We start from the raw sequence: 14,506 nt of genomic DNA, 5'->3' as shown, positions 1-14,506 counted from the left end.
GCAGAACTCATGCGTCTCGCACGCTGGTTCTTGCCATCGCCCTTTGGGAAGGGAGTCCTCTTGCTGGGCATTTTTGCCCCAGCAGGGACCCTGGCATAGCAGCGAGCCATCATATGGCCGCGCTTGCCGCATTTAAAACAGACCACGTCTGCATTGCCCAACTCCATAGGAGTGGCATCTGTCCTCTCGGCCGACGGCTTATACCAAGCTGTCGCCGAGGCACTGTTGTAGGATTGCTCCTCAACTAAGGCAATTTGGATTGCCTCTTCCATCGTCGACGGCACCTTTCTGAAAAGGGCCTGTCGCGATGGGCCATGCCGTAGTCCGTTCATAAACGTGGGCACCTTAATGTGCTCCGGAATCGGACCTACGGTTATGGATGCGGACAGCGAGCGCATCTCTTGCACATACTCTTGCAGAGATCGCTTCGCCTGTCGCGCCCCAAAGAAGCGCGCCTGAAGCAACACTTCGTTGTTCGGCGGCTGGTACATGGCGCGAATCTTATCCTTAAAGATCGCCCATGAGGGGAACGCTTTTCTGTCCGCCATAAGCGCCGAGTAAGCCCACTCTGAGGCCTTACCGCGCAGATGCGACATAGCGTACGACACCATCCGGCTGTCGTCCTCGATGAGCTGGGCGACACCACATTGCTCCACGGCTAAAAGCCAGTGGACAATCGTGTGCGCCGCAGTTCCATCGAACTTGGGCGGGTCCATCCGAATGGGCCTCGGCTGATGCGGCCGGGCAGAGAGCATCTCAACAGTCCTGTTGAGAGCCTCGCTCCGAGCCTGCTCATGCCTCAGCTCATCCTGAGTCTGAGTGACGGACTCCGCCGCAGCATGGCTCTGTGCCTCGGACGCGGCCCTCCGCTGTCCGAGCACAAATGCCTCAAACTGCTCCAACTGAGCAACATGTTGCTCAGGAGGACTACCCAGGAGCCTGGCCAGGGCTTGTTCACCAAGTCCCTGCGCCATTAGCCCTGCCACCTCCCGATGATGTTCGGAGAGGTGGGGAAAATGAGCCCAATCAATGTTGAGGCTCATCCTCACGTACACACGCAGAGATGCGGGTCGTGGGAAGGATTTCAAGTGCTACCAAGTGTAGGCGGGCACGTCGTAATGCGGCCACGCTCTACTTAGCACACACCCTAGCACAGCGAGGAAGCGGTTTGCACCTGCTTCTCTTGCGTGCAGTGAGGTAGTTGTGGTGGGCGCGCAAGCGACCTCACCCAACACACTAAGAACTCTGGTGAAGTGACGTCACGGGAGCGGTAATCCGTCTCCTCGTGCGCACTTACCAAGTAGGTAGTAAATTTCAGACTGATTTATATTTAATAGAATTAAATACAAATACCTATTTTTACCAATTAAAATGATATCTCTATAGATATCATTTAATATGTATTGCGAGCGTATCTTTATAGATACCTCGCGTAACTGATGACGCTAGCCGTCATCATGGATGACGCTGGGCGTCATCCCTCCTAATGTGAATGCACCCATGTGCATCACATCCACAAGGGTTGGTCACAAATGTGCACCACACCCGAGTGTTGGGTCTAATTACTATTATTTAGTAATTGACCATCCCCTTAAGTACCAAATGTACTTAATGGGGACTGTGTAACATTAGGGCAACTCTAGCCCGTTACAGTGGCTGCATTACGACGTGCCCGCCTAGAATAAGGATCATTTGTATCTATTCATGAACAGTTACTATCGGCCTGCGCGCACGGAGCACGGAAATAGGTTGCAATACAAGTCTTGCCTGCTAATAAATCCTGCATCTATTCGTCGCAAGAGCCGAGCACAATATCTTGCACTTTAATCAGGCATTTCTGAAAATATTATGCTCATTTTTAAAGTGTAGCATTCCGTTAAAGGGTTTCCACTATACAGTGCTTTGTGACGAAAAAGACATTTAGTTGGCAATGTAGAAATGTGTTATGATGCTAGTAGTGATCACCTGCGTTTGGGTTATATAGGGTGCCTGAGACATTTTTCATTCAGTGCATAGTTACTTGTTATTTTAATCGGGAAGTTTCGCAGTCGGAAAGATATACCGTCTCCGTCAGGCACTTCTAAATGGCTAAGGGCAGCCTACCTATAATACGCACAAAATGTTGCTTAAAATTATCTGTCAATTAAACATGTGTAGCATACTTTTATTGGCGAAGCGTCATTTGAGTTGTCGTGTGTAAGATGGATGCAAATGAATTTTTAAATTTGTTGAGGGCGCCCCTGTTTTGGCCACAACAATACTGCATGTGTTCAACGACACTCCTGCTGACCGAAAATGTATGTAATTCTTAAAGTGCTTTATTGCCGATTTCAATTTTTTTATTCTTATATCTGATGTTAGCAGTGCAAAGCCGTTTCACACACTTAAAAGGACCTGTCTAGCTAATATCCACCGAAACCATGAAAAAATTTCGATATAAAAGCTAAGTCTCGGCGATACAGGATGCAAATCAGGTAGCTCCATAACGATGGGCATAAGTACCTCGTCGAGTCGGTTCGGCAATATAGCTTATCAATGCAAAATTATGCTTTATTTCACGCAATTATCCTGTCTTAAGCTTTTATCGACAATTTTCTAGCTTGCTCAACACCAAAACTTGCGCTAGTGTATACTACTAGCGTACAAGACTCTTCTATAATACCGACGGTGCAAGAAGATAAATATGGATGAGGCGGAAGAGAGAAACAAACGTAATAATGTAGAGTAAGACGTCGTAGAGTCCCACTAGTTTCTGGACTTCATAGATAAGGCTTACCAGCAGGTTTTCACGATCCGTAATAGGACCACTTGATCGATAGGCTTAAGATTGCTGGAAATGAGTGTGTCGCCTACAGTCATACCCTTCACCGTATCCATACTAAGACAGCACGGCGAGAGCAAACTCGACCAGTTGCTTATATCGAGGGATGGGGGGGGGTAAATCTCTGTCACTTCATGCCAGAAAGTATAGAAATGTCGTGCAGCATCATTTTTGTTTCTGGCTCGATGCGGCCGCGCAGCGTAAGCCGAACCACACGTGTAAGTAACTGCCATTACACGTACTAGGTGTCTAGCATTACTGTTTCGCAGCATTGACGCCACGCAGGCTCGTCTTCCTTTGATATGAGCCTCCTGGCGAAAAGAATCTTTTCTTCAAGGACGCGTTGTCAATCCTACCCTCGCTACCTTATTGTTTTATTGTAGAACTTTATACCGCATTCACAGCCCTACCGATGGCTAATACTGAAATTATCGGTATAGCTGGCTTTTCTATGCTTTGAAAGTCTTCAAGTAGCCAGTCCACGTAGTTAAGGCAAGTTACGCGTTGTTCCTGACGCGCAGACGATCTATAGCGTTTGTACATGTTCTTTGCCCCATACTAAAACTTATATGTACGTATCACGACTTGACGTCACGCAATTTGACAGCTGGCCTCGTTCCTCATATACCCCGGTACTGCCTGCACAAAGGCCATAGCAGCTGTTGCGTCGCTTCCTTTTAAGGCTGGGCATTTCCACTTCTTGTCCGGAAACACGCAGTCGATCCCATATCTCTCTTCTAGTGTCCAGATCAAGCGTATACATGCCAGCCATGCAATTTACTATGCCCACGGCTGTGGAGCGTGTCCCCGAGTCCTCAGCTGTGAACGGTGACCAGGAACAGGAGCAAGAGGAGGCGTTACTACGTCTAGCTGCGCGTATGAAGCAGAACGTGGCCACGGGAGACCGTCGACGTCATCTATTTAAGCGCTACCGAGACTGCTTTACGGGCATGGAAGCAGTGGATTGGATGCTTGAGCAAATGGAGGCCAAGAGTGTAGCTGAGGCGGTACGGAAAGGCCAAGGTTTGATGTCTCATCATTACATTGAAAAAGTCGAGAAAGAGACCAAGTTCGAGTACAACAAGAAGCGGTTTTACCGCTTTACAGCCACGACCCCCGAATTTGTGCAGGCAGTCGAGCGTCCACTGCCATGCGCAACGCTAGACTTGCCGCTCAGTGCTGCCGCCCGACGACGCGCACTAGCGGCTTTAATCGGTGGCTTCGTGGCCGACGCGGCCTCCACGTCGCTCAATGGCGTCTCTCATCCCGAGAAAACCATTCCTAATCTGTTGCGTCTGGATTTCGACCCGGCGTTCTGCGGTCTGTACGACACAGCTCATGGAAATGACAAGAAAGGTTCCCGCACGAGAATGGAATCGTCCACGGGCTTTGAAGCACGCATTTTACTACAGTGCATTTCAAGAAGAGGACACATTCACGGATCCCAGTTAGCTAAAGACGCGTACTGGGGCTTTAAGAACGACCATCGGTTGCTCAGCGCATCGTCTCGATCTTTCATTAAACGCGTTCACTCTGGCAAAGGCTGGCCGCACTGCGCTGTTAAATGCCGTTCCATCGACGTGCTGTCGCTCATTCCCATTGTCGTAGCCCTCTATGCTGGTACGAATCAGCTATTTACAAAAGTCGACGAACTTGTAAAAGTTTTTTACGTTGGGACTCGTGTACGTGATGCCGCTCTGGTTGCTGCATTCGTTCTGGAGCAAGTGATTCTTGGAGCGTCAGTGCTACAGGCCATGCGCATGAGTATTCGAACCGAGCGATTGAGTGTCAAGCAGCGCAAGGTCATTTTTAAAGCCTTTACAAAGTCACAGCTGCCGAGTTACGAAGCGATTCAAAAGTTTGGTAATCGCGGTTCATTACCTGGAGGTTTCCACGCCGTATTGCAGCCACTGTTTGTGCTTAATGATTACCCCACAGCTGTGCGTGAAAATATTATTGGAGGGGGACGGACGTGTCGACGTGCCATGTTTATTGGTGCTTGTTTTGCTGCGCAGGACGGTTTAGAGGCGATTCCAGAAGGTTGGATCCAAAAAACGCAGTATTTTGACTTCATTGAGGCAGATGCGAGCTCTTTAGTTGGCCGTCGTGAGGCGCAGGGGTCTTTCACGGAAGAAGACGAAGAAGACCAATTGGCTGCGTACGTCGACTACCTGCCACGATCGTCCATGTCTTCTTCACGTCAAATGGACCATCTCGATCTGTCTCGACGTAGCAGCAATAACCTCGCGGCATCGTTAACAGGCGTCAACGGCGAAACGGCGGACGTGGCATCTGACGTCCCACCTGAAAACCTGCTAAGCTCGTCCCACCGCTCATCAAATCCAGTGCGTCGCCGCTCCAACAGCTATGCGTCTTCTGGCGGTTTGTCGTCGCCCCGTTCCTGTGCTTCGAACTTTTCCTATGCCTCACAGACCACGAATGCCTCGAGTGTTCGCTCGGTGATTGACCTTGGTGATATGGACAAATTTTACCAAAGTGGTGTGGGCCACACACTTCCGCCATCGACAACGCCGCGCTCGAGTGCGGGCACGGATGGCCGCATGAGTTTCGAGATGCAAAAGTTCTTTCAAGCTTACGGCGCGGCAGCTGCGCGGAACTCGCACGGATCGTTCACAGAAAATGGCTCGTATGGTAGTGGCGCCTCTACGGTGCGCTCGAGTGACTTGGCACAGCTACGTCCGAGTGAAATGGGGACGTATCTTCGTCAAAGCTCTGCGTCTTTGCGTCATAGTGATCCTCGCAATCGCGACCCGCGCGTTGAACTTCGTCATAGCTACGTGCCAAGCTCGCGTCGTAGTGACACNGACGCTCCAAGACGTTCATCAGATGGCCATCTGATGAACAAGTGGCAGGCATCTTTACAGATCGATGCTGCCAGCTGGTCCTTGGCGCATATTTTCTGAGCCAAGGTAGACCTAGGATGACATCAAATTTGTCATCGAAATCCAGTACGATGGAATTATCATTGTACTGTAAATCTCTTAACGTGTAGTGAAATTTTCACTACGCGTTTCATTTCTGTTATCGATGCGCCTGTCGCTAGACGCACCGTCATCCTCGTTGGAGGGATGTCGCGCTAAAACATATTTGATCCTACGACCTTCTAGCGACTGGCGACGAATTAAGTTATTCGACGCTCCACAGTCCACTAAGGCTCTAAGTGACAAATCATTGTCACTTTATAATTTCAAGGTGATGAGGCCTACCTCATCACCAGGTGCAGAGACACATTATGATTGTGTGTATGGGGCAACTTTAGTCAAGAGATTTGCAAATTCTCTTGAGGTTGCTGGATCAGTAGGGCGTTGCGCCCCTACTGACCCCGACCGTTTTTGGCTGTCCGCCTCGCTGTTGCGATTACGCAACAACGTCGGACCCGCGACTGTTGCCCTTTTTAGCATTCGGTCCATAAATACGTTCTGTACCTCTCGGTACTGGGCGTGGAGCACTACACTCATGAGCATAGTGTCGTAACTGTTGACATCGATTCCATTTCCGCAATCACTTGTTGTTCGAAAAGCGAGGTTTCTCGCTTTCGACATAAGCGAGGTGCATGGGTTCTGGACCTCCAAGCTCGTGTCGTCTTGGAGGACGATACGATGACGAACTAGCTTGAGCCTGTCTCAAGCTAAAGTCCTCCTGATTCGCACAGATATTGCTTCTTCAAGCGAATCCAGTTCCAAGCGGAACAGGTGGGTCTTCACGGACCATACGTAAGACCTTGCATGAACACCGTAATCAACGTGTGTTCATGATCTGGGTTATTTGTAATACAACTCGCTAAGAGTCGTATATGCTGGGCATAAGCGTGAACATCACGCTTGCCTTGCTTGAGTTCCAGAAGCCCTGATCGAGGTCTGAACTCAGCCCTTGGTGGTTCAAACATCTGTTTGAGCTGGGTTTTAAAATTCTACAGCGACCCAAAGACATATGGGTCACACAACTTAAGGCCTAGAGCCCAAGTTTTTGCACGACCTGCCAAATTAAACTGAGCGCATGCGACTTGCAATTGTTCGTCGACGATGTGTCGAGCCCTTATGACATCGTCCAACTCGACAAACCATTTTAAGAGGGAGTCTTCTTCGACCCCCCTATAATTAAAGATGTCAATCTTTAAGGTTTCAGGACGACGCGTGTGCGTCATCCTAGGTACAGGGGTCTGTACCTGTTGTAACCTCAACAGTTCTGCCTGTTAAGAGCCTTGCTGATTCAGCAAGGCTACTTTTTCCTTCATCTCGTCAAGTTCACGTTGTATGAACTTGGCGATGGTTGAATGGAATGCATCTCTGTCCAAACCGGACAGCATGGCCAAGATGGCATTGTTTCCCACGGTCGAACTCAATTGTTCGACCGCACTCCTTTTAATGTCACTTAGATTGGAGTAGCTTTCACGCGAAACGTGATGCGTATTTCCACTATCATCTAACATGTCCATGTGGGAAATGGGGTCCTTGGACGGACTACAAAGTGCTACCAGGTGTACCGGGGCACTACGACTTGTACTGCTTCAGTACAAGTCCACTTCGCACTGCTTCAGTGCGATTGGTGCCTCACGTCACTTCACGTACACTAGTACGTGCAGAGGAAGACTTCTCTTTAAGGCATATAGCTTAAAGAGGGTTAAATGAAAACTGTACTAATACAATTAAGTTCTACTTGCCTATCTACTTAATACTAACTTAAATATTAATAAACTAATTCAAAACACGTCATAAAGTCTTATCTGACTTTCTCTTTGCGCGCGTCCAGCGCTGACTGGACCGCGGCGAAAGTAGATATAATGGTTTATATCTACCAATGGATAAGCTAATAGAATAGTATCATGTAAAGTAATATTCGCCAAATATTATCTACCTTTTAGAATATTATCATGTAAAGTAATATTCTCCAAATATTATCTACCTTTTAGATAATATATTAATTAACAACCTTTAAGTGTTAATTTCATGTAACGATACACCCCGTTACACAAGACGCCAAGACCGCGATAGGAGACAGCAAGATCAATCCCCTCTATATTAGCTAGAAGTCGAGCCTCCGCTGGTAACCATGCTGACAAGTTTGATCCACACATGACCTAAGAATAAAGTGACAAGTACGAGTAATTGAAGCAAAGTGTAAGAGCTCTTCGCTTACTCAGCGAAAGTAGCTGCCAGCAGAGCATGTCAATGCCCTTACAGAAACATGCTTATTATACCTGCTCGGGCAGATACTTGTGAAATCCGAGGGAACTTCTGCCAAATGATTTTATGTTGCGCAAACGAATCCTGCGATCATAAGCATTATTCGTGTTGATATGAGCAAATAAAAGTTGTTCGTGGCCAAGCGAGCCTTCAAGAAGATTCTTTGCAAGCTCGAAAGCCGTCACTCGTAATCCAAGGAGCCTTTTTCTGGAGTAAGCGCACGCTATTAGAAGTCGCTTACTCAATTTCACAATAGTGACTGATGTGGAGTGGCAGAGAATTACTATTATGAGTTTCTTTGTAAATTTTGCATTATTGTTTTTTATTAAATCTATTTTATCGCATTATTGGTTTTATTTCGTTTGCGTATCGCCTGTGAGGCAACAAAGCTGGAAGCTGCACGGCTCAGTGCAGCAGTTAGTTATGCAAATGTTTCAATATACGCTAATGCTTCTACTGCAGGGAAAAATTCACCTCCTACTCCAATTGAAGGTGATCACCTGCCACTCCTATTGTAGGTGACCGGGCAAATTTCGGCGTCATCGCCCGACTCGGTGGCAACTGGCAAGGCCTCCGGATAAACCGAGGTCATGTCCGTTAAAATTACGGTTTTCAATATGGAGTCATCACAAGATGCATCCGCACCAAAAGGGTCTGACTAAGTGTCAAACATCCTCGTCACAACCAAAGAGGTGATGACGAGGTTGTTTGACGCTTCGTCAGACCCTTTTGGTGTGGAGGCATCTTGTGATAACTCCATAGACGACGATAACTCTGGTGATGTCAGTAAGCATCACCAGGAGCGAAGTGATCGTATCGTCACTTCGGTAAGCTTGCTACTATGGTGCTAGTATGCATCACCAGGGACTGAATTATCCTAAGGATTACTCCAAGATTTATGTTAGCGTTAAAGTAACATGAGCCGACGGGAGATGACCGCAATGTTTTGCGGCTTTCTCCCGAAAAGGAGCCTTGGTTGCTCTCTAAGAACTTGATCTAGCCTGGATGAGCCGAATAACGGATTCTTCATCGATGCCTTTTTCCGGCATCGGTGGTACACATGTAAGCGAGCAAAGGATGTCACTCCTTTATTCCAAGCTTGGGAAACATTTGTAAAGGATAGGCCGCGAGGCCTGACTTGATGAACTGGATGCTTTCCGTGACCGGTCGGGCCGTAGTCGGTGTACGCTACAAGCTGCACCGTTTGTCTAGAGAGGCAGGGGTTCCTTGCCTCTCGTGGGGGGACTTTGTCCATGCTGTTTTGACGGTGCAGGGCATGCCCCTAAGGAGGCATGCTCCGTTAAAGCCCCTCATTGGAGGACGATCATTTCTTGTGCGATGTGTGCGAAAGGATTGAGAACCTCAAATCCATTTACGAGCGCGGGAAGCGCTCGTTCTCTGTTTGACACTCTGTCCAGGAGGATGGGTCTCGTCGAACCACCTGGCGCGTCCATCATCCGTTCGAAACGAGGTTCCCACTATCATGCGAGGGTGGATACCCTCGCCAACGAACGAAATAACTCGTTTCACCTCACGATGTTTCGAGAAGCGTTCAACAAGAAAACGCTTTTCACCACTTGAATCTGTAAATGGATGTGGAGTAGGAGGGAATATCGGGCTCGCCTCATTCGCCGAATCTGGGTCAACACGGTGACGTAGTTCACACCCTCCATTATTCAAGGAGGGGCATTGATCACGAGCGATCCCGTCATCGCGAGTTAGCGGCTGATTACATTTCTTGTGACCAGTTATGCAATTGTGCGCAAGTTGCGACTGATTAACTGGCAAACGAACGGATACATCAGACCCTTCAAAATAAGCTGGTGACAGCTCGTCAAAAGATCTTATTCTTGGAGGATGTAGTGGAACGTCTGGTTCGTGAGAACCAGACTTCGTCTCGAGACTATCATGCTTTAGCTCGGGACCATCCGGCTTTGGCAGACGCCTTAGACCGTTCCGGGGTGATCCGGAATCGAAAGAAGCCTCGTACTGATGGTTCGGGCGGAGACACACGACATCACACGTAGGATGCGTATGTATCCTTCGAGGCAGATCTATCGTGTACGCACTGTCTTGGCGATGTAGTAAACGAAACGGGCCGTCATACCTGGGCAGTAAATTTTTATTGCCCATCACTACATGTTTGAGTAGGTTTACCGAAGACAGTTGGACTAGATCAATAGCAATAAATCAAAGAATGTTTGCTCTTTCATTTTTGTCAGCGTTCCGTTTCGGACGGTCCACTGCATCAGCGTGGGGTGCTTACTGCTGTGAGCGGGATATCCTGTTCGCCCAGAAGGATATGATAGAATTAATCCATCAGATCCATTAACAAATAGATAGACTCTATGAAATTTCATCAATGATTAGTCTTTTTGTGGTATTGGCGTTTGAGCCGGTACCGTTACAGCGTTCAATTCATTGAATGCATGCACCATCCGCCACTCTCCTGTTGCTTTACGCATACAGAAGCTTGGAGAGCTATGTGGTGAGGTTGACTCCCTCACATGGTCCTCTGCTTAGCGATTGGCTAAGAACTTGTCGATCGCTAATATTTGTTTACGAGACAATGGCCACTGAATCATGACACAGTATTTTGAACCTGGGATTAGGTCGATCTCCTGTCGAGGGCCTTTATCCTTAGGCAACTCGCACAGTACTGTTTCAGGAAAGACATCTTTAAATTCCTTTAAATCGTTATAGAAAGGGTTTGTTTTCAAAGATCCCAGGATTGGGACGCAAAACGACCAATCCGAGTCTTCTCATCGAGGACACTTTCGTCCATCAATAAGCTACTGAGAATCCGTTCGTTCTCAGGAAATACTATTGCCGACCGAAAATCGGCTACGTACTTTCATCCGTGACAAACACGCAGATCAGCTTGACTATGCCACTACGCAGATCATGTTAAAATCGCTTCGTATTTAGCGTTTACAATTGAGTTCTCTCCGGAAATAACGGGCTTATTCCTTCAAGGGTTTTGGGACTTGTTCCTTCTTGGGGCTTTGTGTAACGGAGTGTCCATTTCATATATATTATTTCCTACAAGAGGAAATATGAATATATTTTTCTATAAGAGGAAATGAATAAAGAAGTACAAAATTATAATCTTAATTAATTTTGATATATTTCCAATATTACCAAAATTGGACAACATTGATGCGATAAGACATTAGCTCTATTGATTAGTTGATGAAAGTCTAAATCAACCCCGCTAATCGTTATAAGACACGGTTGCGCGGTGCGCAAGTAGGCGCATACATAATTAGTTATTAGTATAATAACGTCAGTAGTAGATAGAAGAAGATCGTTCCGTAAGAAACTAAATGTATTTATATAGTTTTATTTTTCTCTATTCTTAAGCCTTAGTCTAGACCTTTAAGCCGAAGACCCTTTATTTCATAAGAATCCATCTTCTTTACCTTTGTGTGCGTGAAGTTTCGAGGCACCTCATCTACAGTGTAATCAGTAAAAGATTAAATAGTACTGATCAGTACTAGTGAAAGGTGCCCCGTTACAGTTTTGAAATTGGACAGGATATTATGGATCTGGTTAGAAGGGCAATGGGTTTGTTGTATTCTTAACAATTAACGGCGCGTACGCCTCCACGTTCAATCAGTAAGTTTGCATAGAGCTGTCGACATTGATGTACATCTCTTTCTTATTATGTGTATGATTGCTTTATTGATAGATCTCAATTTAGTTTCCCTGCGATGTTATAAGCAAGTCGAAACCCAATGCAAGAAAATCTTTTTAAAGAAACACATTTAATTGAATCGCTGTGTTAACCTAAATATATAGATGTGGATCAAGAGAGCAGCAGCTCCCAAAAGCTTATCCTCTTGTGATTATGGGATTGTAACCGACACTTGAAGGCTTTAGATGCTCGCGTGCTTCTACGACTGGTCTGACAGTTTTTAAGTCGTTGACAAAAAGTATGGCGAAATATCCCAGAACGCTGCTGACAATCCTATTCAGTCTCGCAACCACCGTCGACGCTTGTGAGTGTTTTAACTGCAAAGAAAGCTTGACTTAATCGAAATTGACAGCCTGTATTCAATTCCAAATAGGCACCCTTGTGCTCAAGACGACACTTGAAGAAGATGATCCAAGCTTGTTCTTATATCCGCGTCAAATCTTTAACATGATTTATGCCATTTGTAACAAATTTAATCGATGGGTGTTTTCATCAAAAATGTGTCAGCAGACATTTGTTATCTGTCTGAGTGAGTCATCACGACACAGCATAAACAATATTACTACGATTGATCCCTCCTAGATTCTTGCATCTGTTAAAGCAAGATAATGCTAGCACAGAGAAAATAGAAGACTATGATCGATTGGAGCAAAAATATCTGAAAGGTGATCGCAAAGATATTATGCTTGACCCGACGCATTATACTCATGCCTCATTTGTGAATCATCTTTAACTGGGAGTCTCGATTAAAAGGCTTCTGGCAGAGGAACCTTGCATTATTGCACCCTTGGTGAAAAGTATTTTACTTGAAAGTGCGCCTGGATACTCAAAATGAACGCGATTCAACAAGTCGCCGTGAATCAGTGTCGTATATGTTCACCCCGAGACTAGCTCTAAATAACAGGCGATCAATTGCTGTTGACGAGCAGAAGACAAAATAACCTTGTGGTGCCGATTGAAATGGATTAGAATTGCCGCTGTAACGGGGCACTACGACTTGTACTGCTTCAGTACAAGTCCACTTCGCACTGCTTCAGTTGCGAGTGGTGCCTTACGTTATTTCACGTACACTAGTACGTGCAGAGGAAGACTTCTCTTTAAGGTAACTAGCTTAAAGAGGGTAAAATGAAAACTGTATTAATATAATTAAGTGTCTCTTTATCTATCTTTGTAAATGCTAACTTAATTATAATCTAATACTAAACATGTAATTGAATTCTTATCTCTATCTTATCTGTAACTCCCTCTTTGATTACTCCTACAGCTGATTAGTCTGCGGAATAAATAGGTATAATGGTCTATACCTATTTATGGATAAGAATTCTGAATATTACTATATGAAGTAATATCCTGCAAATATTATCTACCTTTTAGATAATATATTAATTAACAGCCTTTAAGTGTTAATTTCATGTAACGATACACCCCGTTACATCACCCCTCCCTTAAACGACAATCACTCTGACTGTCATTGGATGGAGTGGTCGCAATGTGACCACTTGATTTTTTAAAATGATGTTAATTGGTCAGAACCATCATTTGTAATTCCATCGCATGAAGAATCAACTCATGCGGGGTGACGCACTGTTATATCTTGCGGCAGACGGAACGTCTGCCGTAGTGTCTTCCACTCGCACAACACTAGATGTTGCGAGTGCACGTGCTGATTCACCACGTGAATACGACCCCTCTTTGGATGTCGACTACGAATGCGAGTCGGATGAAATGGCCGACTCGGGGAGAATGGAACAGTCGCCTGATAGACCTCAGGCGGCTGACTATGAGCCTTCGAATGAGAGGGCTCATTCTGATAGACGAGTAAATAGTCTATTTGGATCCGACGATGAGGATGATCCCTCATCGCCCGTTCGATCTCCCATACGGTCACCTGCACGTGTTTCTGTGCAAGGTGACGACGATGGCGTAAGCCATCGTAAGAAAAGTTATTGTGGTACCCCTGCTTCAGTGGGCACCACTCAGGGGAGTGATGACAATAAAATGTCTCATCTCGCCCCTGAAAAGAAGCCGTGGCTTTTGCCGGAACGGCTTATCAATAGCTTGTCTGGAGAGACTACTCCTCACAACAAATACCCCATTGATCACCGTGGGAATCCACCAATGGTTGTGGTGGAGGAGGGAAAATTAGATCCAAACCGTATGTTGGATCTGATGTCGAGGATTGACAAAATCGATCACTTCCTCCATGATTTGGAGGAGGGACTTGATCACGAGCGCGGCAAGCGTCGCTCATCGGAGCAGACGGTTCAGGCTCACCATATCAAGCGGTTGGAAGCCCGTTCGAAGATTGCGAATTCCATGTTGGAGTACGAACGGAAGTATCATGCTATTCGCGATGAGCTTTCGGCAGCTCATCGTAGTTTCGAGGATATTCGGAACTGGCATGAGAAACTTCAGGTTCAACATGAGAATCTGGTTCGCGATCACAAGAATCTTTTGGGGATTCTTGAAAAGGGTGGTCAAATCCGTCCTCGGAAGAAGCCGCGTACTGATGGTACGGGCGGAGCCGACCAACGTAAAACGTAGGATGCGTTCGCATCCTACTTGGCAATTCTATTGTGTACGCATTGCCTCTGCGATGCAATACACGGAAAGGACCAATGAACTTGGGTAGTAGTTTACTGCTTCCCACATTAGTGACTAATCGCTTAGGTAGGTTTACCGTAGAGAGTAGCACTAGATCATTAACTTAAAATGAATGAACATTTGCTCTTCCATGTTTGTCTGCATTCCGTTTCTGTCGGTCCACTGCGTTAGCAATGGAAT

The 14,506-nt window shown here is 46.3% G+C and overlaps 2 protein-coding genes across 2 annotated transcripts; one reads left to right on the top strand and one right to left on the bottom strand.

Annotated features, from left to right (window-relative positions):
* Nucleotides 1-3,386: 3,386 nt before the first annotated feature.
* On the bottom strand, nt 3,387-3,593 carry CCR75_008051 (uncharacterized protein; the record flags this gene model as incomplete). Its single annotated transcript, XM_067966106.1, has 1 exon — nt 3,387-3,593. The coding sequence occupies one exon, from the start codon at nt 3,591-3,593 to the stop codon at nt 3,387-3,389; it is 207 nt and encodes a 68-aa protein (XP_067814470.1).
* Nucleotides 3,594-3,603: 10 nt separating this feature from the next.
* CCR75_008050 (uncharacterized protein) lies at nt 3,604-5,573 on the top strand (the record flags this gene model as incomplete). Its single annotated transcript, XM_067966105.1, has 2 exons — nt 3,604-5,490; nt 5,553-5,573. The coding sequence occupies 2 exons, from the start codon at nt 3,604-3,606 to the stop codon at nt 5,571-5,573; spliced, it is 1,908 nt and encodes a 635-aa protein (XP_067814469.1).
* Between the last annotated feature and the right edge of the window lie 8,933 nt (nt 5,574-14,506).

This window comes from Bremia lactucae, linkage group LG10 (assembly GCF_004359215.1).
Source record: "Bremia lactucae strain SF5 linkage group LG10, whole genome shotgun sequence".
NCBI lineage: Eukaryota > Oomycota > Peronosporomycetes > Peronosporales > Peronosporaceae > Bremia > Bremia lactucae.
The sequence above is the reverse complement of the archived record's forward strand: the minus strand, read 5'-3'. Positions and strand labels throughout refer to the sequence as shown.